At 44.7% G+C, this 26,086-nt stretch overlaps 3 protein-coding genes across 4 annotated transcripts in view; 1 reads left to right on the top strand and 2 right to left on the bottom strand.

Moving 5' to 3' along the window:
* Positions 1-12,435, bottom strand: part of itpkcb (inositol-trisphosphate 3-kinase Cb) — a 19,472-nt gene extending 7,037 nt beyond the window's left edge. Inside the window, exons 1-2 of one of the 2 annotated variants that reach the window (XM_056440313.1) lie at positions 11,492-12,435; positions 8,731-10,029 (exon numbers count right to left, since the gene is read on the bottom strand). In XM_056440313.1, coding sequence (XP_056296288.1) covers positions 8,731-9,846 — 1,116 coding nt within the window. In that variant the 5' untranslated portion in view covers positions 9,847-10,029; positions 11,492-12,435. The remainder of the gene's footprint in view (positions 1-8,730; positions 10,030-11,491) is intronic. The other variant, XM_056440314.1, reaches the window with a different exon arrangement.
* Positions 12,436-13,458: 1,023 nt separating this feature from the next.
* gfm1 (G elongation factor, mitochondrial 1) lies at positions 13,459-24,713 on the top strand. The gene is made up of 18 exons (XM_056440312.1): positions 13,459-13,641; positions 13,791-13,943; positions 14,053-14,185; positions 15,021-15,225; positions 16,947-17,063; positions 17,218-17,368; positions 18,080-18,234; positions 18,322-18,406; positions 18,498-18,635; positions 18,934-19,035; positions 19,120-19,176; positions 19,275-19,412; positions 19,734-19,816; positions 23,047-23,209; positions 23,363-23,507; positions 23,593-23,753; positions 23,863-23,916; positions 24,261-24,713. Exons 1-18 carry the CDS (start codon positions 13,567-13,569, stop codon positions 24,387-24,389), a joined length of 2,244 nt encoding a protein of 747 aa, XP_056296287.1. The 5' UTR covers positions 13,459-13,566; the 3' UTR covers positions 24,390-24,713.
* Positions 19,848-25,924, bottom strand: lxn (latexin). Its single transcript, XM_056440317.1, has 7 exons — positions 24,871-25,924; positions 22,276-22,452; positions 22,129-22,191; positions 21,156-21,330; positions 20,733-20,869; positions 20,407-20,469; positions 19,848-20,145 (listed from the first exon to the last, which is right to left on the bottom strand). The coding sequence occupies exons 1-7, from the start codon at positions 25,021-25,023 to the stop codon at positions 20,062-20,064; spliced, it is 852 nt and encodes a 283-aa protein (XP_056296292.1). The 5' UTR covers positions 25,024-25,924; the 3' UTR covers positions 19,848-20,061.
* Positions 25,925-26,086: the final 162 nt, after the last annotated feature.

Genomic DNA, 26,086 nt, shown 5'->3' with positions numbered 1-26,086 from the left:
CCCCACTGTGGGACAAATAAAGGAATATCATATCATACTTTGGCATTTATTTTTTACCTCTTTACTTCCGATTGAATTCAACAGCCTTTTCTTTCACAAAATCTACACCACACTCTCAAAAAGCGCGAGTCTTTCCAGAACCCTTCGTCTTTTCCAGGACAGTTGTATTCATAAAGAGCAGTACCATGTCCTGCCCGACCCGATGCCACATTCAGACCCTCCCCCAGGTCGGTGGCTCCAAAGTGCTGCTTGTGTCAGGCTGATAACACAGGAGCCTGAGGACTCAGCCAGCAGCACGGGTGTTGTCTCGTTTATCAGTTATTCTACCGTCACGGCATCATACTTAATATTTAGGTTTAAACTGTATTTTTATTATTATTTCATTACTGTGTAATTGAATCTAATATAGTGCATTGAAAGAAATCTATCACATGCTGTTACAATATGAATGCTGCGTCTCTCAAAGTGCCAAAGATCGTCACTTCCTGTCAACCAAAGGCTCCGTGTTCAGAAACCGCCAACACGGTCGGACAGTCTGATCCAGTCTGCTGAAAGAACATCCGTTTGTGGGCAAAGCACAAACCATGTTGACCCAGCAGGCCGCCGTAGCCCGGGGTTTCTTTCCACTTTGCCTATTACAGTATTAGTTTCTTTTCAATTCAATTCAGTTTATTTGTATAACCCAATTTCACAAATTAGTCTCAGAGTGCTTTACAATCTGTACACATAGACATCCCTGCCCCAAAACCTCACATCGGACCAGGAAAAACTCCCAAATAACCCTTCAGGGGGAAAAAAGGGAAGAAACCTTCAGGAGAGCAACAGAGGAGGATCACTCTCCAGGATGGACAGATGCAATAGATGTAATGTGTACAGAAGGACAGATTTAGAGTTAAAATACATCCAATGAATATGACAGAGTGTATGAATAGTTCATAGTAGGCATATTCCACGATGGAGACCTCCACGATCCATCAGGCAGATGGAGTTAGAGAGGAGGAGTGGGCGGAGTCTCAACAGTGGGCTCTTTAGTTCCATCACAGGAGATTGACACCCAACTTTCCAGCCTCTATTCTTTCACTTCTCCGATGCCATCCGGGGCTCTCGGTCTAATTGCTCCACGCTGACAGTTTGCCTCCGTGGGATCAAATGTATCCGAATAAAATGACACAGCCAGAGCTAATGCTGCTTATGGAGACGTTTAATGCAGATAATCCCATGAAATGATTTGCGGACGCCTGGACTGTTGTTGCAAGCAGAGTAAACTCTGTAACTGTTCTGCTGTCTCTTCATCCCACACAGCTTTTTAAACGCTGAGGTCACATTTCACCTTCACCATCTCCGCCTTCTCTTTTATATAACTCATGGATCCACGACACAGAGCTTGTGTTTTTGCTCCGTGTTGAATACGCTTCTGTATATTTTCCCGACTTTAAAGCAAATGTACTTCATCTCAATCGAACTGGGTTTTTTCTCCCCAAAAGGCCTCCGATGTGAGGTCCTGGGACAGGGATGTCGTATGTGTACAGATTGTAAAGCTCCGAGGCAAATTTGTAATTTGTGATATTGGGCTATACAAAATAAACTGAATTTAATAGAATAAACTCGTATGTTCCTTAATTTCATCACACTACCATCCCTTCTGATGTTGTCTGGGAATGTCTCTGGTGAACACACACACACACACACACACACACACACACACACACACACACACACACACACACACACACACACACACACACACACACACACACACACACACACACACACACACACACACACACACACACACACACACACACACACACACACACACACACACACACACACACACACTTTTGTCCTCTGAAAATCATCCTACGCACATTTCTTTGATCATCCGGCTATTTTATTAAGATACTGAAACACATTAAGGAAGAAGCCAGTTTTTTAGTAACACCTTGATCAAACTAATGCCGCCTACGACAACAGATTAGTTTTCATAATAATAAAGCGAATGATGTTGGTAATATTTAGTCTACCTTCACTGATTAGAGTGGGGTTGATGCCTCTCAGGATGAAGCCTTCGCTTTAGCGAGGTGTACCTAGAAACTGCATTTGTCAGTCTGAATTATAAACTGATGCATAAAGTATGACAGCCTGAAACCTGATGGTCCTGCTTCTTAACCCAGAGAGAGATCATCACTTCCACGGGACTAACTGCATATGTGTGTGTGCCAAACAACCATCACATACTGCAACAGCAACAATCAACGGGGATACTTATAATAATATAGATGGAGTTACAGAGTCTACAAGGGGCTTTGACACACAAAGCAGACATCAATACTCCAAACCTGATATCATCTACCTTCAAATCACCTTTCGGATAATGCATGACGTGAGCAAATAAACTCGACGGTCTGCATTGCTGCCCAGGACAAAAATGTGCCACTTTGCATTTCTCACCTGGCAGATGGAGCAGAAGTGGAGGAGGAGGCAGGCGCTGACGGAAGCACACACCACGACGGAGAGGCATCGGGAACATAGCCAGCACATCAGCCCGGGGTCTCCAAAGGCCAGCGCGACCAGGGCTGGGCGCCTCCCCGTCGGCCTGAGATCCTTCTCAAATCAGAGCCAACGCTCCCTCTTATTCCAGGGATGCAGCTCCAGTCGGTGAACCCTAGCTGTACACCGTGCTGCCTGCTAAATAATCCTCCTCTGTTAAAAAGCTCACGTCTCACGCTGACCCCCTTCTCGTTCTCTACACCCTCTTTTTGGTCATCCCAATTGACAATATCTCTCGAAACACGTCGTCAATATATAGATCTTCTTTTCTGATCAAGCACACCCACATCACTCAATCTGTCACTTTGCTCTTTTCCCCCCCGACCACGTGCATGCCTCAACCGGTCCCTTTGGCTTCGACTCCCTGCACTAAATCATTCACCCTCTTCCCCTGAAGGCACGACCTCCACACAGCGAGCGATCTTTCCCTCCAGTCCCGCCGTTGATCTCTCATCTCCTAATCCCCACAGGGTCCATCCTCAGCCCCGAGCCAATCTCCTGCAGGCTCATGGGGGTCGGGTCAACATGCCTTCCCGTGCTCGCCTTTTGTCTGCATGACAAATTCCTCAGCACTCCGTAACTCACATAGGAGTGTGTGTCTGTCTGTCTGTCTGTGTGTGTGTGTGTGCGCACGTAGAACCAGTCAGACGACTGTCATGAGCTACCCGAGTGACTACATGTGCATAGACCGTGGGTGTTTTCGGGTACCGTCAGAGATTTACTCCACTACTTTAAAACCACATCCTTCTTTCCCTTGACTCAAGTCTGCATGTGTCGGGCCTGAAGGAACAGAAGATGGCAGAGCTTAAGATTCAATGTTGTGTATTCATTGTACAGATTTTCTCTCAGCCTGTAATTGTCCTCTCTCTCTAATGAGGTATGCCCTGTTCCATTGTATGCGTGTTAGTGATGAGTCAGTCTCACTCATTAGCAATTTGGATAATGGAGTATTCATTTATTATTTATCATGGAAATATACTCAATATTTGCTGTTTAAATCCTCTCCTATATCATGATTGCTTGTTGGCAGACTCACTGTATATTGTATTTGTTTGTGTTTTGGACTGTTGGTCAGACTAAAAGAAAATATCTGAAAATATTGATGATTTTAATGATTATATTGTGGCTGTTGGAACGACTCTGGCCAAAAAAATAGTTGTGCCTGATAAAAATAAAGATTTGTTTGATAACCTTATTAAGGAGAATTTAAATTTCATGTTTCTTTGTGCAGTAAATGAAACTGATATAATTAAAATTGTAAAAAACTGCTAGGATTATATAAGCATATTTGCTTCTACCCCTACCTTTTCAGTCTTTCTGTTTACTATATTATACAGAAAAATGTTGTATTGCAATGATTGACTTAATAGAATACACAAAATACAAACAGAATATCCATTATAAAGAAAACTAAATCACCAATATCCATGAGATACAGAAATTATAATATCAGTGATGCGTGTCTCAAGGTGAACAAATATTAATAAAAGGACAAATGTGAAAGTACTTCCACTACAAAGCAGAGGGAAATAATATTTTACGTTCTTCTCCACTACATTATTTTTACAATATATTTTCTATCCAAAAGCACATCAAATGCTTAAATTCAGCTCCATCAACTACGAAATTAAATTGTCACTTACACATTGACTCATAATAATCCATTGATGACAGTATAAAGCTCACTGAATTAAAGGATCTGAATACTTCCTCCACCACTCCATGTGGTGTTAATCAAGAAATGTGGATCCAAACCACCAGCATGGCGTGCGGTTCTTTCCTTTTCTCTTTGTGGCATGGATTATGTGTATATGGGGTGTGGGAGTGATGTGTGGGATTTTGAATAATGGGTGTCACGGAAAACACGTCTGCAACTGCGGCTCATGTGAATAATCTCGCATGAATAAGAATCATCATCATCAGCACATGTTGGCCACGGGATCAAAGTGTCACTGTCTCCGTTTTGCCCGCTTACTCATTTTCCTCTTGTTCTCTGTTCCACTGAATGTCTCACAGAGTTTCGGAAGGAAAATATGAAGGAGAAAAAAAAAAGTCTCATAATAAAATCATTGTAAGAATTAACATCTGATATCATTAAAATGTCAGGGACAGAGTAGATACTGTGTGTGTGTGTGTGTGTGTGTGTGTGTGTGTGTGTGAGAAAGAACAAGACAAGGGGAGAGAGAAAAAAGTACCATATATGGCAACCACGTCGCCTAGCAACCGGCTCTGGCTTCAGCCCAATTTTCCATGACACACGCACTGAACCCTGAATGCAACACGGCATCGCTGTACGTGTGTGTGTGTGTGTGTCGCTCTGAGAATGCATGTTTGAGCAAGTATCTGCTCACTTCACCGAGTGAGCGAAATGTAACTGGTTTGTCTGGGCTGCTGTAACAACAGACACACGCCCTCATCCTCTTGATTACGGCATGACAGGGGAAAAATACATTTTAGTCGACAGCGGGAGGACACAATGTTCCCATTTAAAACACAGCCCTGAGCAGAAAAGCGGAGCCATGTTTGTTACAACAGCCCAGGTTCAATTCCTCGGATGGCTCATTTTCCGTCTTTCAGTGCGACCGCCGGGAATCCCCCTGTGGAGACGGATCCAGGCGAGACTTTGACACCGCTATGAGGGGAGTTTTATTCTTCTTTTTTTCATCCATTATATTAAAAGCTTAGACGTTAAACAACGTTGTACCCTATACCACAACAACACTGGGGGGAAACTAGTACACTGACCTCATTCCCAATGTGGAGAGAAGAATCAGAAGCTGTACAGTTATGAAACTATCAGTCAATTAATCAATTTACCGTAAATATTCAATGATATTTTATTAATTGTTTCAATCACGATTTCATTCTATTTTTTGACCAAATATACCCTGATATTGTGACCGTCACAAAATATTTCCTCAATTAGGTTTATGATCAATATTCATCAGTAATGTGGATATAATGGCTTTGTGGGTAACGGGGAAATAACAGAACAGCGAGAACTGTCTGGTTAGTTCAGAAAGTGTCATCACGTTACTGTAATGTAGCTTTTAAAACCAGGAAAAGACCACATTTATGCCATATTACGATATGATAGTCTCACAATATTGATATAGTATCGACATATTGCCACGCCCCAACTCCAAACACTCTGGTTTCAGCGTCTTTAATGTGAAGACGTGTTACATGTAAACTAAATCTTTTGTGTTGTCAAACAGCGGGACGGACAAAGCCACATCATGAAAACGTTAACTTGGGCTCCAAAACATTTTTATGCAAAAAACGCAGACTTTATATTTACCATCTGGACCGTCAGGGTCTACGATAGGACGATAAGAATGAGGCCAGAACGAACTTCAATCGAGTGATAATAGAAGATCAGTAACTAACTGACTGGATATGAAGAGTCATGTTTATGCCTGAATGACTGGAGACCCGTAGCCCTCACCTCGATTGTCAGTAAATGCTTCGAGAGGTTGGTCAAGGACTTCATTTGTTCCATGTTGCCTGCCACGCTGGACCCATGGCAATTTGCATATCGTCAAAACAGATCCACCGACGACGCAATTGCCATGGCACTTCACACCGGCCTTTCCCACCTGGAGGGGAGGAACTGTTGTGTGCGAATGCTGGTTGTGGACTACAGCTCAGCGTTCAACACTATTGTTCCCGCCAAGCTCGACACCAAGCTCAGAGGTCTAGGCCTGCACTCTACCATGCGCAGCTGGATACTGGACTTCCTGTCGGGCCGCCAGGTGGTGAGGATGGGCGGTACCACCTCAGAGCCGCTGCCCCTCAACACGGGAGCCCCTCAGGGATGCGTGTTGAGCCTCTCCTCTACTCCCTGTACACCCACGACTGCACGGCCATGCACAGCTCCAACGTCATCATCAAGTTTGCTGACGACACAACAGTGTTGGGGCTGATCACCGACGACGACGAGACAGCCTACAGGGAGGAGGTTGGATCACTGGTACAGTGGTGCCAGGAGAACAGCCTCGTCCTCAACGCCAAGAAGACCAAGGAGCTGATCGTGGACTACAGGAAGCGGAGAGGAGAGCACACCCCATCTCCATAGACGGAGTTGCAGTAGAGAGGTCAGCAGCTTCAAGTTCCTCGGCGCACATCTCCGAGGACCTCACATGGACCACGCACACCACTCACGTGGTGAAAAGGGCCCAACAACGCCTGTATTTCCTTAGGCGACTGAGGAATTTCAACATGGCCCCCGCATCCTCAGAACATTCTACACCAGTACCATCGAGAGTGTTCTGACAGGTTGCATCACCGCCTGGTACGGGAACTGCACCGCCCTGGAGCGAGGGCACTACAGAGGGTGGTGCGGTCGGCACAGTACATCGTTGGAGGTGAGCTTCCTCCATCCTGGACATATACACCAAGCGGTGCGTGGCCAGGGCCAAACGGATGATGAAAGACAATAACCACCCCGGCCACAAACTGTTCACCCTTCTACCGTCAGGCAGGCGATACCGCAGTATCAAGTGCTGCACAAACAGACTGAGGGACAGCTTCTTCAGTCAGGCCATCAGGCTGCTGAACAAGGACTGAGACCCTCATTAACACTATACACCAGAACATTTTCTGTGAATATCTATGGCCATGGTGTATATTTTATTACATTGTTTTATATATATATATATTGTATATATATATTGTATGTACATATATATATATATATTGTCTCAAAAAAGTGTATATTTTATTACATTATTTTATATATATATATTGTCATGATGTATATTCTATTACATTGTTTTATATATATATTGTTAATACTTTCTTCTTTTTCTGTGTGGATATTGTATAGTTTATTCTCATTCTTATTCTTTTTTTAGTCTGCTACTGCTGTCGGGTGTTTTGCACATAAGAATTTCACAAACCGATTATACTTGTATAAAAGGGGATGTGACAATAAAAACTTGAAACTTGAAACTTGAAAGTTATGTCGACATTAAATAAGATTTACATATTAGGATAATGGAGTTGAGCTTGATTGTATGCGTTTGCGTTCTTGTCACAACTTGGTTACTATATTTATGCTTAGCCACTTTCTCCTGTTATGATCTTACACTTTTTTTTAAATTAAATGGCTCATTAAAGTTTTTGTAGATGCACTCTTATAAGAATCTCAGCAGTATGCCGGTTATCAATCTTCGATTAGAGGCCTATTTCCACCATCATAAAGCATAAAGTACGTAAGATACTAGATAATGACAGGATAAATACATGACAGTGGGGATGGCAGCCAAACACACTGGAATCATAGCCTGTGTCTTGTATTTCACTTTCTCAGAAAAATAAATAAAAAATGCCAGACGAGGGTGGAGTGTCTACTGCGGAAAAATAACGGGCTAAATTATTTTAAAACCCATACGAGTACAACTTCGGACAGATTTCTACGCTTTGGTGAGGGCAATATGAACGGCATGCTGCCAGATGAACTCCTTGGCCTGAACAGAAAACCTGGAAATTCAAGATGCACGCCGTAATGGAGATAATGGAGGACTGAAGTGGAGACATCCTGTTTTTGAGACGACTCATTCCAAGCATTTGGAGTAGACAGTGCATCGGGGCCTCAGGGGGGGAAACAGCTCAACTTCCTACTTGGACGCTTTAAAGTGCATTTTTACATCTGGAGGAGGGGAAACCCCTCAAACTCTGGGGCAGTAAAATAACTTCTCGATTGCTGTGGTAGCACATTTATGTATAAACGGGACAGAGCCAAAGCCCGATGAGCATGAGCCTTGGGAGTAAAGGGACACCTTTACTGACCTTTGTCAGAGGTGGGGGTTGAGATGAGAGGCAGTCTCCTCTTCTCTGGTTTAATGGGTCATCGTCTCGTTTCATTATCAGTGTGTCTCCAACTATTAGGAATGTGTCCTCAGTCATGGAAAACAAACAAGTGATCCACCAAATAACGTGTACTTTGCACAACAGCACGTAAATAAAATAAAAATGACGTAGTTGAGGGATGAGGCTGTTTGGGTGCCACAGTATATGGTCGATTGCGCAATACTTGCACTTTTGTAAGACGCAGAAGTGATACCGGTTTCATGACTTATTGTGTGCAGTACAGCTGATAATGTGACTGTTGATAATGAACTGCACTGACCGTTTCAACAAAGTGTGTGTGATGGAAAACACAGAGCATGCACTCACCCCCATCCCATCGTCGGGGCCACACATGGACCGGGCCGGAGACAGACTGGACTCGATGTCGCTCCCGGTGAAGTCGTCCTCGGACTCCTCGAAGGACGAGGCGGAGGACAGGCCGATGGAGGAGGAGTTGGACAGCTTCCTCAGTGACCGCATCAGCGCAGGGGACCCTCCGCAGCCGCTGTCCGAGCAGGGGGACTCGTCGTCCGGGTGAGGGTCCAGACACGAGCCGCTGCTGAGCTCCGATCGGACGCTCAGCGGCGGCGGTGTCCCCTGAGAGCGGGTCGGACTGGGGTCTCTCGTAATGATGAGTTTCGGTATGAGTCCTTGGAAACCGTGTCCCTCTGGGGGACCACGAGGGGGCTGATCGGAGTCCGTTCGGCTCTCAACCGGACAACACTTGCTTGGGTCCCCGGCCGCTTGGGCCCGACCCGACACGTTACTGCAGCCACGTTTGGTCACGTTACCCTCAGCGGGGACGTCCGTTAATGTCTGTCCGCGATCCAACGGTTGATCCGGGGATAAGCCGGAGAAAGTCCCCTCGGCGTCCGAAGGGAGCAGCGTGTCCGGACTCAGCGCCTCAGACACGACACGACCCCGCTCGCTTCCCCCCCGTGGCTGGTCTTCCATGGCCGTCGTCGGGGGACCCGAGGCATCGTCTTCCCGCTGGGAGTGTGGCTCCTCGCAGCCCGCTCCTCCGGCTTCATCGGACGAGCCAGCCGCTGCCTCTCGGTTCACGACGTGTTGGACAGCTTCGACATTATTCTCGAGGCCGGATGGCGACTCAAAACCACCCGGCGGGGATGCTCCGTGTTCCTCGACCGCCGAGACAACCGCGTCCCTCGGCAACTTTCCTACTCTGTGCTCGCGGCGCGCCGCTGGATCTCCGGCTTCGTTTCCGCAACCTGAAGCCGCTTCTGTTGGGCTGTCTCGCTTCCTCCTTCCCAGACACGACAGCACTTTATTTTTCATCGGATTCCTGTTTGACTGGTGAGTCCGACGCTTCTCTCCGTTCCTAACCCCGCAGACACGGAGCCGCTGGGCTGCTTCGCCTGTTTTCCACTCCGCTCCGCTCGGAATGTCGGCGGTGTGCGAAAGAGCCGAGCGCGTTTGGCCCATCCTGCTTGCCGTAGTTGTAACAATGAACCAGACACACCCTCAGTAGCTGCATTTAAAAAGAAGTTGAAATCATCTGTAAGCCCTACCCTATATATAGGAAACCATTACTAATACGATCCATTTAATATGCCCGGGGGGACGTAAATCGCTCCTTCCCGTTTCCCACGTCGGAATTATTCGAATCTGTGAGAGCAAACAGATGATGAATAATTTAGCCCACATGGATAAGCAATAGCCTACTACACCAACACACTCCCTTGCCTTATAATGCTTTATCAGACTGATAATGTAATCATTAACGCATACAATGACCTGCAGTAAACACTGGCTGTAATTAATCACACTTTCTGGATCAACAATGTCAAATAATCTGTGATTTATCAGTTCCGAAAGTCAGATATTATTTCCTGGAGCCGAATAAATATCTGGCAGGGGGCAAATGGGGGGGGGGGGGGGTCAAACCAACTGCACCAATACCGAGAGTGTATTCCCAGGAAAATATGACAAGAGGAGTGATTTAAATATGGCAATAAAGCAGTCGAGTGTAAAGAAATAAGGTTTCAGACTAAGTTTCACTAATAAGAGTCATACTGCCCTCCTGTGGACATTATGTTCTTAATAACTTTATGCTCTATTATTTCAGCATGTCCATACAGACCCCAACGGGTATCTGTTAAAACATATCTTTAACCCTTAATCAGTATTAAACGTATTGATGTAATCAACAACAAGTTTAATCGATACAGACAGGCATGTCAACACTCAGCAAACACAAACACTCAACTTCTTCAACTTCTATGTTTACTCCTAATTGAGAGTAGATTATAGTTGGTAAAAATGGAAAACTTCATTAATGATGCAATCCTCTATTCAGTATATTAATCCCACCATATAGCTATTCACAAACTTCCGTTTTAAAATGTAATAATCAACGCAAAATTGTAGGCGTTGCCTATTAAAAGACACATATCGTAATTCTACTAGTGTAGGCCTACAGCCTTCACAGTTGCTTCACACACACACCGGCGGAGGAACTCGGGATTTTCCAGGATGGCACCCGCGTGTGAAAACTGAAACAATCTTACACGAGGCGCAATTAGTGTGATTCAATGTCCTTAACTTTGACAGCACTGCAGTCACCCTGCTGTAAGGAGGAATGACCACACAAAGGAAACAAGACAGGAAGGACAACAATGGAAAGAACAACTCATAGTGTACCACGTAGCCTACACACACACAAACACACACACATATGTTCGAGTGCATTCTTGTGGACTCAAAATCATAATTAATCATACATAATGACTCACACCGGGAGGAATAACTAAAAGTCCTGTGCCATGCTGATATTAAGAGATGTGTGTGTGTGTGTGTGTGTGCGCGCGCGCGTTCTTTTGAAGCCTTTTTTTTCTTGAATTTTTATATTTAGTGATTGAAAAAAATTACAAATTATTTAAAACAATATATATATATATATATATATATATATATGTATGCGAGACACGCAACAATGTAGATTCATGACTTCCAAAAGCTGACTTTAAACTGGCAGACGATAGAAGATTGTTGTGATAAAATAATATACGGTGCTTTTAAAGAAAGCTAAAATCACATTACACATGGAAACATATCAGCCGAAACTTACCAGACTGATCCCGAGTTCCTCCGCCGGTGTGTGTGTGAAGCAGCTGTTAAGGCTGACAAAGATGTGCAGGTTTATGACGTCACAGCAGGGGGTGGGGTGTCTGCGGCTTGTTTGCTCAACTAGCAGTAGGCCTACGTCTGTGTACGTGTTTGTATGTGTGTGTACGTGCGTGTGTGTGTGTCGGTGTAATGTAGTATCAGCATGTGGTTGAAGTAAAGGAGGAAACGCTTGTCAAAACAGGGGCAGCTCTAGGTCAGTGGTCCCCAACCTTTTTTGAGCCACGGACCGGTTCCGTGTCAGAAATTATTTTCACGGACCGGCAATATAAATGACGTAATAAATATGACGTCATACAATTATACTTAGGGCATAAAGTGCCAAAACTACAACTCATCATTACGCCGAATTAGTGTGAGCCGTGCGCTTGTTTACCTGCAACGAGCCGCTAATGGAGACGGCGACACAGACGTGTGTTTGGTCCGCTGCTCCGAACCGAGTTCTGGTCGCTGTCATTAGAACACCGGCAGAGTTGTTGTGTGAACTGTCCCTTAAGGCCACCGTCATTTGCATCTCGAACAAATTTTCTTCTAGCTCGGACGGGTTCAATTCACCGGGTGGGTTTGTTTACAAATGGGTTGCAGGTCTGTTCTTTTGCAGTCGGGTCTTTTGTGGTTGGAGTACCGCTCAAACTCTTTTAAAAGCCTCTTCCACCCGGCCAACGTCTGAAACATGTAGAATATTCCGCTGTTCACTCGCCCACACAGCAGCGACTTTATCGGCCAACTTGAAAACAGTTGTCATTTCCCTGAAGTGACAGAATTCATTGAGCAGGTTGAATATATTTTAAGATTCTTTGTCACTGTGCCGCCAGCAGAGGGTTCGGCGCGTGAGACTCGCCTGCAGCGATAAACCCGAACTTTAAGACTCCTGAACGCGGCTCAGACGTACACACGGGTGTATCCGGTCCTTTTTCAAAATAATATATTTTTCCGACTGATAAAAAAAAAATTTGCAACTTTTTTTATTCACTTTTTTTCCGCGGCCCGGTTCCAACCAAGCCGTGGACCGGTACCGGGCCGCGGCCCGGGGTTGGGGACCCCTGCTCTAGGTGACGTTCAAGCTCCGATACTTCAACTAACACCTGAAGTGACTTAAACTACTTGTATTTATATTAAGTCTAAATTAAGTGTAAGAAAACCTTTATCATCAGTGAAACGTTTTGTCGAGGATAATTAAAAGTGTTGCTTTCACTTTTTATTTGTTATCCACTCAAATAGTCTGCCTCCAAAAAAATGGTAACATCTTTATTGAGGACCTTTGAAATTGTTTAAACTCTGACTATATTGATATATTACTACTATATTACTGGTTATTATTAAATATCACAAATGTATCCTTTGTTGTTGTGCTTAAAAAATAAATGTTGGAAATTATATAACATGCAGACCAATGAACGGTCATCACACAAATGTTGTGTAAATAAATAATAATACATTTGGAAATAACTAGAACGTTATTACAACTTAATTAAATTATTATTTTCATCATATCTTTGTTTCTTTCTTTGCTTTCTTTATCTTTTTACATAGCCAATATTGTAATAACAAAGTGAATAATCAATTTCCTAACGTCGTCTTTCTTTATCAAATATTGATCATTATGGACACACCTGATATGGTTGTTCAATCATAGACTAAGAATAACAAGAGTATCACATGATGTTGGTGTAAATCTATGTCGTCCTTGAATGCAACATTTGTCTTTTTGTCCGTGCCCGTTTTTCTACTCGGTCATTTTTGTGAGTTTGTGCTTTGATGTGACTTTCATCCTCAAACTGAACAAATAAAATCCCCACCACTCTCACATCCACGTCTAGTTGCTGCTTCGCATCTTATACAAAATATGTTCAATGCAACGCGAACATTGGTACTTTTGGCCCATCTGAGCTTCCGTAGAGGCGGAAGTAGTGTGTTTCTGCCATTAGGGCCCCGGCGTGACTTTCACCGGGTTGTTAGAGGAATTGTGTAAAGAAGGCGGAATACGACCACCCGGTGCTCGACCAGGAACTCGTCAAAATGAGACTATTAACAGCGGGGTTGTGTTTGGCACAGACGCATATTCTGGCGCCAGGAAGCGTCACTCTTAAAAAGGTAACATTGGGTAACCGGTCTGCTGTTGAACCGATTTGACATCAAGACTCCCCCATGCTCAGCCAAACGGATCTGCCATCAGCTCATTGCATTTCACAATCGATAAACAGACAGTTGAATATGGGTCTCCTTCTGGCTCGTCTCTGTAGGTTCTCATCAACAGTTGTCGGACATGCGCCTCTGGTATCTTTCCCAACGAGAGGATCCGCAACATCGGGATCTCGGCTCACATCGACTCGGGGAAGACCACCCTAACCGAGCGTGTCCTCTTTTACACCGGCAAAATAGCACGCATCCACGAGGTGAGCGCCGGGACGCACCGTGCTTGTACGCACCGTGCTTGTAGTCAGGTGAGGTTTCCAGGTGCACCGTTTGCACTTATGCACTGTTCTCGTCCTCTGCGGTGTGTAGGTGAAGGGGAAGGACGGCGTCGGAGCCACCATGGACTCTATGGAGCTGGAGAGACAGAGGGGCATCACCATCCAGTCCGCTACGACGTACACCGTGTGGAAGGATCACAACATAAACATCATTGACACACCAGGTATTACAAGTTGTATCCAATGGTTTAGTATTGGTCTTCATAGAAGTTTGGGGACAAATGTGTGGTCAACATCGGAGCAGCAGAGGCTGAGACACCGTTGACCCAAGTGGGGGTCAAGTTCCAAATTCATTGGAACACACATTTCCCATGATGCAACTTGATGTATTTTTATTAGACCCTATCTGCCTGGAAATTGTCCTTCAACCAAATACCCTCAGTTTGCAATGCAGGCTTTCTGGTACATATTTCTAGTTTTACATGTCAATAAACTCTAAACAATTTCCATCCAACAAATTATTTCAAACAAAAAAAGCACATCACTACAAAAGCCGTGTTACTGTACCAGTGGCTTCTTTGGATGTACCATGAGTTGAATTTGTGGTTCCTCTCGCTCTCTGCTGAAATGTTTCTCTGAGAGAGACCTTCCACTCTCAGGTGTTCCCACTTAAATCAACTCACTGCCTGCACTGACCTGCTGGTGGTGCATTCTGGGAGTTGAAGTCATCCAGACGTTTAGTCTCAACACAAATCATGTAACATTTATTGTCGGATGCGAGAAAGAAAAGTTTAATCTTCAAAGCTTTGTTGTGTCGCGCTTGTGGTTATTTGTTCAAGAAATTCAGACGATAAAAGAACGGAACAAGTTACTGAAACGCAATAATAGATAGAATAGTAAAGAATGAATTCCTCTGTTTTGATAAAGGTCGTTGTGCTTGCCGTGATACAGACAGCTCGTGCTGTGTTGGTTTAAGTGATGTCATGACTTTATCTAGACTGTGCTGCTTCTAGTCTTCTTATTTTCTTCTAAACATCACCGTCCATGCTGTTGCTCCAGGTCACGTGGACTTTACCATCGAAGTGGAGCGAGCGCTGCGGGTGCTGGACGGAGCCGTGCTGGTCCTGTGTGCGGTGGGGGGCGTCCAGTGTCAGACCCTGACCGTGAACAGACAGATGAAGCGCTACAACGTCCCCTTCCTCACTTTCATCAACAAGCTGGACCGCATGGGCGCCAACCCCAGCCGAGCCCTGCAACAGTTGAGGTAAGTTACACACTCGCAGTAAATAATGCAAACCAGAATACACATAGAACCATCACAAAGTATGTTCTTGATATTGATTGATTGATTGATATATTTATTTGTCGTTTGCCAGAGTACAGGTACAAAAGCATCGAAATTACAAGAAAGGGTGGATGAAAGATTACAGCATAACATGAGGGAAGAAGGCGAGAAAAAACACCAACCCCCCGACTATGCCCCGAGAGGGGTACAGTGTGGAGCAGGAAAAAACACCTTAGCACATAAGCACATACATTTTAGACATGACTTGCAACGAGTAGGAAGGGGAGGGAGGTAATCCAACAACTGGGTGTTCTAAGCCCATCCAGTGGTGGCAGAAGGTAACCAGCACCGACAAGCAGCCAGCCGGTCCGCGCCATCACAGCAGCGCCAGCCACAGCCCGTCCGGTCACACTGGGGGTAAAAGCAGGCGAAGGCGTGGGATGGGGGGAGGGGGGTAGTGAATGCAATCAGTATTATTGAAAGTTCGTGTGTGCGTGTTCTGGTATGTCGTCCTCCCCCAGGCCACAACAGACAGAGTTCTCAGTCCGCAAGATGGTCGTTGCCATGGAGATAGCCTTGAAAGGTCCTGGGAGAAAACAACCACAGGTGTCTGTGGATAGGGGGAAGGGAATGAGAGAGGTTCTCACTTCAGCGATCTTCAGGGGAGTTGTTGTTCCAGTAACGGCCTTGGCCAAGGCCCGTTCTGGTTGAGGGAGCCGAAAGCAGATAAGATTGGGATTGTTTGGTCTGCCAGCAGCTACATCCAATTTGCGCACCTACTATTCCACCACTTTCCTCCCATTTTCCAAATCGATCCAATTTCGTCGGGCAGCCTTAGGGGGCTTTTAACGGCTGTCACCGCTTCCTTAATTTTCCGACAAAGCAGGGCAATGGCAAATCCAGACAGCAGAAATCGTGTAAACATAGTTCGAATACGTAGATGTCATCTACGTCCTCCACGGAAAGGCTGCTAGGCACACGACACGTCCATCGTGTAACCAGCTGCAACGTCCCGGCAGGACGGGCAGGTTCCCCCGAACCCAAGCTTCTCGTCGAGAAGACGTTGTCAATTGCGTTGAGAGACCAGTTGATCAGATGATCAGTTGATCGGTCCATGGTTTTTAGTTCGAAGAGCGATGAGGAGAGAGTCTCTCAAGTATATGACAGACAAGACACGGACGAGAGAAGCCAAGCAGGGAAGGGAAGGTCATGGGGAGGAGAGGGAGAGAAAATGCGACCGCCTTCGAAGAGAGCCAAAGAAAAGAGATACCTCTCGTAGATGATATTTATTTGTTAAAACAATACGGTGTAATGCTGTATCTTTAGTATTTTATTCACTGAGAGACATTCTGAGGTTTTAAAGATCAGAGCGGATCACAATACAATGAAATTAATATATTTCCTTGCTCAATTCGCATGATAGTTTGTTTAAATGTAACCTCCACATCCAGCGAGTATGCCTTTCCTGGATTTTTGCGAAGTTAATAGTTTTAAATAAACGAAACAAAGAAATGGATGCAACACAAATTAGAAGGAAGACTCGCTGCAGCTGTGTTTCTATGGTGCACACAGCAACAAGCTGCAGCTCCATGGCTCTTTTTTTTAAGCTCCTATGAAATCGTCATTCCACAAAACAATGTTGAAATCGTCCATTCCCGTGTTTCTCTTCTCACTTCAGACGTTTTCTTTGCCTTCCTCAGAACCAAGCTGAACCAGAACGCAGCCTTTGTGAACATCCCCATCGGGCTGGAGGGGAACGTACGCGGCATCATCGACCTTGTGGAGGAGCGGAGCATGTATTTCGATGGACCTTTTGGGTGAGGGATTGTCCTGTTTCTGTTATAGAGTGGGTAGGCAGCAAGAGTAGTCTTCACCACATAGGAGACTGATGGACTGTTCTAGCCCCGTTTCACCATTTCTGGGATTGTGTTCCTGAACAATATGAGTCAAACGGTTTACTCCCCCCTGCAGTCAAACCATCCGCTACGATGAGATCCCGGCAGATTTCCGCGCTGAGGCTGCAGACCGGAGGCAGGAGCTGGTGGAGTGTGTGGCTAACGCTGATGAAATCTTGGGAGAGATGTTCTTGGAGGAAAAGATTCCAACCAATGCCGAGCTGAAGGTCTGTCTTTTTAAAAGGGAGAGAGAAAGAGAGAGCACATTTGTGAAATCTGAGTGTTTTTAGAAAACTATATTTTCAAGGAAACATACAAATTTAAAAACCTATTCATCTTTCTCTGTAAAAGCAGTGGTACCTCACTTCCTGTCAAACTATGACTTATAGTTTTAAAATAAGTTTCATAAGAATGTCTTGACATTACAAGTAGAGGACACTAAAGACTCCACAGCCATGTGTGCGCTAATGCTAATGTCAGCATGCTAACAAGCTACGGCCTGTCATGATAGTTACATTATTGACTTATCATACGACACGACGTCACCAATATTTTAACCAACCTGCCAGAATAAACAGCAGGGTTTTTCTTGTGCCTTGTGTATATACACCTGCTGTATATACACAAGGGGAAACCCTGCTGTTATATATATATATAGTTTTTAATATATATATCTTTAATATACATATACATATTTTAATATATATATATAAACATTGTAAATTATTATAATATATATATTTTATATATATATTTCTTTATATATATTTTTAGATATGTATAAATATTTTTTATATATTTATATATATATACACAAATTGTAAATATTGTATATAAATATATAATTGTTATAAATGTTTTTATATATATATATATATAGCAACCTTTACATGAACGCTGTGTGTGTGAAGAAAGAATTGTTGTTTCACGGTCTCCAGGCTGCAATCCGCAGGGCCACAGTGCAGCGTCTCTTCTCCCCGGTGTTGGTGGGCACCGCGTTGAAGAACAAGGGCGTCCAGCCTCTACTGGACGCGGTCCTGGATTTCATGCCAAACCCTTCTGAAGTAAAAAACTATGCTCTCCTCAACGACGAGTGAGTACGGACCATTTACTATTCATAATATCATTCATAAGAATTTTGGTGCGCTAATGTCAAGTGTTTGAAAAAAAATCCTATTAGAGTTGGCAGCGAAACATCAAAGATTCAAATGGACCCAGCAAGAGACTCTGTAAACCCGTTTGTGGGTCTGGCCTTCAAACTGGAGGTAAATTACGACTCTTTGTCTTTTTATTTTTATTCATTTTCCTTCAGACAAACGTCTTAATCTGTCATGTTTTGTTGTTTCTCATTATCAGGCGGGGCGGTTTGGCCAGCTGACGTACGTGCGGGTGTACCAGGGCTGTCTGAAGAAGAGCGAGTACATCTACAACACACGCACCGGCAAGAAAGTCCGAGTTCCGAGACTTGTGTGGCTCCACGCTGACCAGATGGAGGTGAGAACAATCAGCGTCAGCAGCCTGTCAGAGGTCACAGTTTTCCCTCTTGTGGTTTGCTGTTTAAATGACAGAGGCCCATGACCAGTGAGGTTCCTCTTTTGGTCAAGTGTGTAGATAACAACCACATCCGCTGTGACAGAGTATTTCCATTTCCCGCATCAAAATAAGACAAGAAACTGTTTGATATTTAGTCCTATATGTCAGTATTTATCAGTACTTCTAATCAGTCTTTAAGATGAACATCTTGTTTGTTTACTTCATATCATTTCTTTTCCATCTATGCTATTATTTTCAGGATGTGGATGAGGTTTATGCAGGAGACATTTGTGCTCTGTTTGGGATTGACTGTGCCAGCGGAGACACTTTTACATCCAGGACCAGCGCTAACTTCTCCATGGTGAGTAACTTCTTCCAAAGATTTTCTCTTTTCATTCTTTATTCCAATATATGAGGAGAATATTTAGCTTATTTTGTCCCACAGGAGTCCATTCACATCCCAGAACCGGTCATTTCCATGTCAATAAAGCCAGCCAACAAGGTACACTAAACAACATTATTTAATTGCCCATGAATCCTGTTTCTAGAGTCTAAATTGCTTCTATTGACTTTGGTCTCCTCTTGTCGTCATGCTTCTAGATTGACTTGGATAAATTCTCCAAAGGTATTAACCGGTTCACCAGGGAAGACCCAACTTTTCGAGTGCACTTTGACTCTGAAAGCAAAGAAACCATCATCTCGGGAATGGGAGAGCTGCATCTTGAGATCTACTCACAGGTACCGGAGGACCTTCTGCTGTTTGATCCAACCTGCCTTAAATGAGACGCTCTCTTACTGGTGGAGCTTTTTATCATATTGGTTTTGATTTGTGGAGATTTGGAGCTGTCGGATAACTAAAAAATAACTAATATGGAGATGAAAAATGATTCCTGGAGATGATTAAATGATCGACATTGCTGCACCACAAATTAAATGCTACTGAGCTTTAGTGTTTTTGAAGTGAGATCTCTAAAGGTCTTCTCCAACCTCATGTTCGAGTGAATCGTCACCTGAAAGCTGACGTGTATCTGATCTGTGTCTGTTGGTTTGTTGTTTCAGAGGATGGAGAGGGAATACAACTGTCCCTGTGTGATGGGAAAGCCCAAAGTAGCTTTCAGAGAGACGATTACCAGCCCTGTACAGTAAGTGCTGATCTCCACACACACACATACCAACAACTATAAGCAGTTTATTTTGACTAAAATACAAGACTAAAAGTACTACAAACGCAGCACGAAAACCGGATATCATCATTATATGATGGCCTTTTTCATGCAGCATTTATGCTCCAATATTTGAATACAAGATGGGAGCATCACTGTTTTTGTTTTAGCATTGTGATGATGTCAGCAGTTCAGTTTGTGTTGGGAGGTTTCCCATGATGGTTTCAGTGAGGCAGCGGTTCCATCTGCAGCACTCTGACTCCCTCTGGAGGAGACCAGGTGAACAGCAGCTTCCAGTGGACGATTTCCTGCAGAAATAACAGATCAACGCAATATATCAAGTATTACAACCTCAAACTGCATCTCCTCTTTTCAACTAACTCGTGCCAGCTTACTGTCAGATGCCACTAGTGCTGAAGTTATTAGCTACTTTATCAACTTGCGCCGATAGACAGAGTGTGTGTGTGTGTGTGTGTGTGTGTGTGTGTGTGTGTGTGTGTGTGTGTGTGTGTGTGTGTGTGTGTGTGTGTGTGTGTGTGTGTGTGTCAATTTTAATAATAAGTGGTTACCTGAGAAACCATCTCATGCAGCAGTACGTGACAGTCAAACTTCAGAGGTTCGTTCTCAGTCGCCTGCAGCAGAAAGAATAAAAAAGCCAAATGATAGAAACAGTCTAAAACATAAACTCATCGGTTGGTGTGTGTGAAGCTTCCCTTCATGGCCGGATGTTTGGTCTGCCTCTAGTGTAACAACTTCCTTTTATGCCTGAAGGATTTCCATGAGAGAAGACGTCTGACCGTATTACAGTGAACAGATTCTTTAGTTTGTATTATCTATCTCTACTTGGCAATCGGAGATTCTTAAGCAGACCCAGCGACGGATATGACAAACCTACCAGCTGTGTGATGTTGGCTACCTGAGCCATGTTGTACAGAGTGTTCTCCGTGGATTCGTTCAGCATGACGGAGCTGGAGGCCACGATGCCGAGGTGCCAGAGAGGCTTGTTGTCGGGCTCGATGTGGCCGTAGCTGTCTGTTGGTCAGAACAACAGGAAGTGAGTTTGTAGGTGCGAGCGCTGCTGGATTATGACGCACATTTACTTGTCATGTTAACACACTGTGAGCTCATGCTGGACAGGATATTACACCATCGGGGTTCACAAGGTCAGCTCTTTGTGTTGCGTTGCTGTTTAGAGGAACACGCCAGAAAACATGGATACCAAAATGTCGAAATCTACCAAAATGCAGCAATTTCAACCTGCAGATGTTGAAATCAACTTGAAGGAACAGTGTGCATGGTTTCTTTTGCTTGTACATACCAGGGAGATTCTGTGCCGACAGCAGGCTTTGGTTCATGTTGTACTTGTGGAACAAAGCCTCCTCCTGTGCCGTCAGGTTGGCTTTAAGGAGATCCTCACACGAGGCCCGGACCTCTGGCGAGCGCTGCCGGTCTCCGCTCGGAAAGAAAACCTCTGCAGAGCATTTCACTGTCGTCTTTGGTGGATTCAAAAGAAGCAAATAGAAAGAAACTGGTTCAATCAGAGGACAGAGGAGAGTACACAGAGCAGAGGCGTAGAGTGTTTGGAGCAAGTGAGTCGAGGTTGCGCCACACTGACTCCTTTCATTTGCTTTTTAGTTAAATCTTGTCAAACCTGCCCACTGTCAAGCCGTAAACTATTTACTCTACCACAATCTGCTTTAAGTATCTTTCCACCAGCACATTGTGATGCCAGTAAATGCAGTCAGTTAAACAAAGATTGTATTTCCCTCTGAATTTAGATTTATTTTAAAATCTGTCAGAGCAGGGTGGTCAACGGTCTTCATTGATTCAGGAACAGAATTTATGATTAGATATTTTATGTTTGCTCTATTTTATGGTACTATTAACTATCCACTGACTAATTCAGCGGTTTATTTTCTGTTCATTTTGGAGCACATTGTAAAAATCTAACAAATGTAGAAACTTTAACCAAATCGACATACGACATCCTCGGTCCCGGGACCCGCACATCATTGGAGGAAGAACTCCCCCCCAAAAAACTTTTAAAGGGGAGAGAAGAAACCTTCAGGAGAGCTACCGAGGAGGATCGTCTCCCCGGATGGACAGACGCTATAGATGTCATGTGTACAGACGTTAACAACACTGTAGTTACAACACATTCAGTGCTATGAATGTGATGCATTGAATGCATCACATTCATAGCACACACAGATATGTGCATGTTGCTCTCCAGGGACTCGTCCCGTTTCCAACCCATGTGTACATCCTTCTGTGTAATAATCAGATCTTACATTGCTGATGATCTCCTGCACTGAGATGTCCAGCTGATACTTTCTTCCAGAGTCTGCCACATCCTAAAAGATGAGTCAGAAATAACCAGTTAGTTAAAAGTTGGGAAGTCACAGTAAACTAAAGTACGAAGTTAAAGTTCAGCTGACCTCTGCGTTCCCACTGTTGACCTTGTGCAGTCCAAACAGCCTGAATGGCGAGCCGTAGTGGGTGTTGAGGTAGTGTTGGACCACTTTGGCTGCCCTCTGAGCTTGGTAGTGACTGGGGTTCAGCTCTCCAGTCGCCATCACATCCTCTTCAGCCTTCTCTTCCTCGGGCACGTCCTGCTGTTATTCCAGAGAAAAGGAAAAAGTTCAGTGAGAGAGGGAATCCTGGAAAGACTTCACAGTGAAGCTGCTGTAATGAACAGGGTTGGGCCTCCAACCCCTGAAGGACTTTGACCCTCAGGTGTCAGCAGGGTGGAGCGCTTCGGGTTGGTTGACTCAGACACAAGGAGAACATTGAGTGGGAAGGAAAGCAAAGAAGTGGACATCTAAGCAACAGTGCACGGTGAAGCGGTGTACAGATGGAAAATGAATGAAATCAAAAGGCGTCTGGTCTTGCCTGGGACGGAAATGCTGTTATTTTGACAGGTGGAAACTTATCTGTCCGCCGCTCTTCATGCAAGTGGAAAGATCACTTCCCACTTCCTCTTTCACCAGAGGCGAGGGAGGACGGCCCCCTTTTTAAAGAGACAGAGCTCCTTTTCTGAGGTTTCCTTCCTCCTTGAATCAGGCAATGTAAATGTAAGCCGACGTAGATCGGTCCGGTTTGAGGCAATGGAATAGTACCGAGAGTCTTAAACGGAGCTCTGGTTGACCGATGGTTCCACAGCGTCACGCCTTTTTCTAAATGTGGACATTTTGTCCCATTTTCTGCAGGTTTGACTTCACTCACAAGAAGCAGAGCGGCGGCTCGGGGCAGTACGGTAAAGTTATCGGAGTCCTGGAGCCTCTTGAGCCAGAGCATCACACCAAGCTGGAGTTTGAAGACCAGACTGTCGGAACCAACGTCCCGAAGCAGTTTGTACCAGCTGTGGAAAAGGTTAGTCCTCCGAACTTTGAATGTGTCGAGGGGGAAAGCACAGCTATAGGGATGCGAAATAGCTTAGAAAAAAATCGGATTTACTTGAACACTAAGTGAAAGCCGTACACTCGATGTGTCTGTCGATGCCTGTTTATTCCCGTCATGCCGCAGGGCTTCAGGGACGCCTGTGAGAAGGGACCCCTGAGCGGCCACAAGATCTCAGGAGTCAGGTTCCTCCTGGAAGATGGAGCGAATCACATGGTGGACTCCAATGAGATCTCCTTCATCCGCGCAGGAGAGGGCGCTCTGAAACAAGGTGAGCGGTAGATCTTCACCGTTCCATCCCGATCCGTCGTCGTCGTCGGCCTTCGTTAACGCCGCTTCCCACGCGCTCTCCTTAGCGATGGAAAAGGCCAACACGGCCATCCTGGAGCCCATCATGGCCGTGGAAATCGTCGCACCGCAGGAGTTCCAGGGGACCGTCATTGCCGGTGTGAACCGGCGGCACGGAGTCATCTCGGGTCAGGACGGAGCCGAGGGATACTTCACTCTGTACGCTGACGTGAGTCCGGCTTTACATTTCTTGCCTCCGTGTCTGCAGTCTCACGGCTTTTGTCCCATCATGCTTCGCCATCTGTATTGGGCTAATTTGAGCCGGTTTCTCCCAACAGGTTCCACTCAACGATATGTTTGGTTACTCCACAGAACTACGCTCTTGTACTGAAGTAAGTCAAACGTCCATATGTTTAGTCCAGATCAGGTGGTCTAATACAAAGAGATGCCAGGTAAACTCTTGTAATATTATTACACTAACCTTGTTTACAATCACATGTAGTTTCCTCAACAGAGAGACAATACTTTGATTGATACATATTGTATTTGCATATTTCCCCATGGGTGATTATTTTTTAGCATCTGTTAAAGAGGATTGAATTGAATGTAAATAAAAGTCCAGGAATGTGCAGTCTTCTCTAATTGCTGTTGGCACAATTTCTTCCAACCACTCCTACGATTCAAAACAACTGCCATCACTTCAAAACCTAACGTCCTCTATCTGTTGTTTATTCAGGGCAAAGGGGAGTACAGCATGGACTTCAGCCGATACCAGCCCTGCCTGCCAGCCTCAAAGGAGGAACTCGTCAACAAACACCTGGAGGCAACCGGACAGCTTCCCGCGAAGAAGAAGTGGAAGAACTGAAAACTGTCCGATCCAAATGGATGCGCCTGGACTTTGACCAACGTCCTTCATCTTCATCTGTGACGCGACAATAAGGCTTTAATTTGCCATGAAAAACTTGTTTTGGTAGTTTGAGCAATCTCTCTCCCTAATGTCTGGACTCCCTGTGAAAAACATATTTATTACTTTAATTCTTCGCACCATTTGGTCTTGTTAATGAGGAGAGCCAAGTGTTTTGACTTGAGCTTCTAATGTCTTTTGTACTATGTACAGAAGGTCGTGATGTCATAATGACTGCAACAAAGATATATACCCGTCTTTTAAAGTGGAGTTCCATGCAGATCATTTGTGTCTCGACAACAAATGTCTGATTCTTCTTGTTCAGCAGCATTCTGTGGCAATGTGTGGATATCACCCATTAGCGATGCAACTGGATCAGCTGTGAACCACAACAACAACAAAAGAAGATAGATCACAAGCCAAAGTCATCGGCGCGTCTCACCTGTCCGTAGATCTCCGAGTCCTCCAGCGTCTCTGCTCCGCTGTTGGGATGAGCCGTCACGTCCGCGGGGCCAGCTTCAGGCCTGATGGTCACACCGGGGCTCCCAGTTACCCCAGTTAGCACCGCCAGAATAACGATGATCCTCAGACTCATTATAGCTGCAAAACACAGATGCTAGAGAAAAGGGAAAACCACTTGAGTGGAAGAGCGCAGGAAGGGAAATGACCCTCCTGTCAGTGTGGAGTTATGCAACAGGAGGTGGGAGCAGAAAGTAGAGGTTGTCCAGATTGTTCCGTCTTCCTGGTACAATCTGTTTATTTTTTTCCGCCCTCTTATCTAAACAAAACTGCTCCACTTTATCTGGTTCTGTTTTTCCGTTGGCTCTCATGCAACTCACTTAAACTGTCAGCCCCTAAATGTTTCAACAGCCTAATGCCAAGACCTGATTAGTTTAGGAGCAGTTATCCAATTAGCGTCGCGGTGATGAGTGTGTGAGCTTGACGGGTTGCAGCCTCGCCTGGTCCAGTGTGCCAAAAGAAACGCAGCAGGACGCTCACGGAGCCAAACTCAACATGCGCCGGCAATTTTGGGCCGTTAGGATGCAAAAACCTGCACGGTTTAAGAGTCCAGGTTATAAAGGAGAGTCCTGAAAACACCCAGAACTCTCCTTCACCACCGTCTCAGTTTTGTAATAATACTGTTCAGAGATCAACGACCACAGGCTGAGATAATGAGACGCAACCCATGTTTATTCTGGTATCTCAACTTTAGCTTGTGGTTGCAAAGCTTGAATGAGAATTTTTTTTAATGGTTCTAAGTGTCTTACAACGACATTGGGTAGCGGAGCCGGGGATCGAACCGCCGATCCTCTGATTTGAAGGACCACCCTGCTCGACCACGGAGACAGTCGTTTGAGAAAGGAGGAGCGACATTCCCCACTACCTCCATGTTGTGTAAAGAGGTATCAGAAGCTGGAACATGAACCTCTGTTAAATTTATGAATCTGATAATAAACTATAGATTCTTGCTTTTCCTAAAATAGATGAATTAGACAGTTGCTTTTGCGGTCTTTTTTTTATCACAAAAAGTTTCAACGAGGGACAGTCAATCAGCAATTTTAATAACACTTGATGTTTTCTTCAAAATTTTAATTGATAAATAATAAACTTCAAATCAAACGTACTGAACAGAACGGCTTTTGGTTATTACTGAATCA

Source organism: Pseudoliparis swirei, chromosome 20 (genome assembly GCF_029220125.1).
Source record: "Pseudoliparis swirei isolate HS2019 ecotype Mariana Trench chromosome 20, NWPU_hadal_v1, whole genome shotgun sequence".
In the NCBI taxonomy this organism is placed as follows: Eukaryota; Metazoa; Chordata; class Actinopteri; order Perciformes; family Liparidae; genus Pseudoliparis; species Pseudoliparis swirei.
This window is presented reverse-complemented; position numbering and strand designations above follow the sequence as displayed.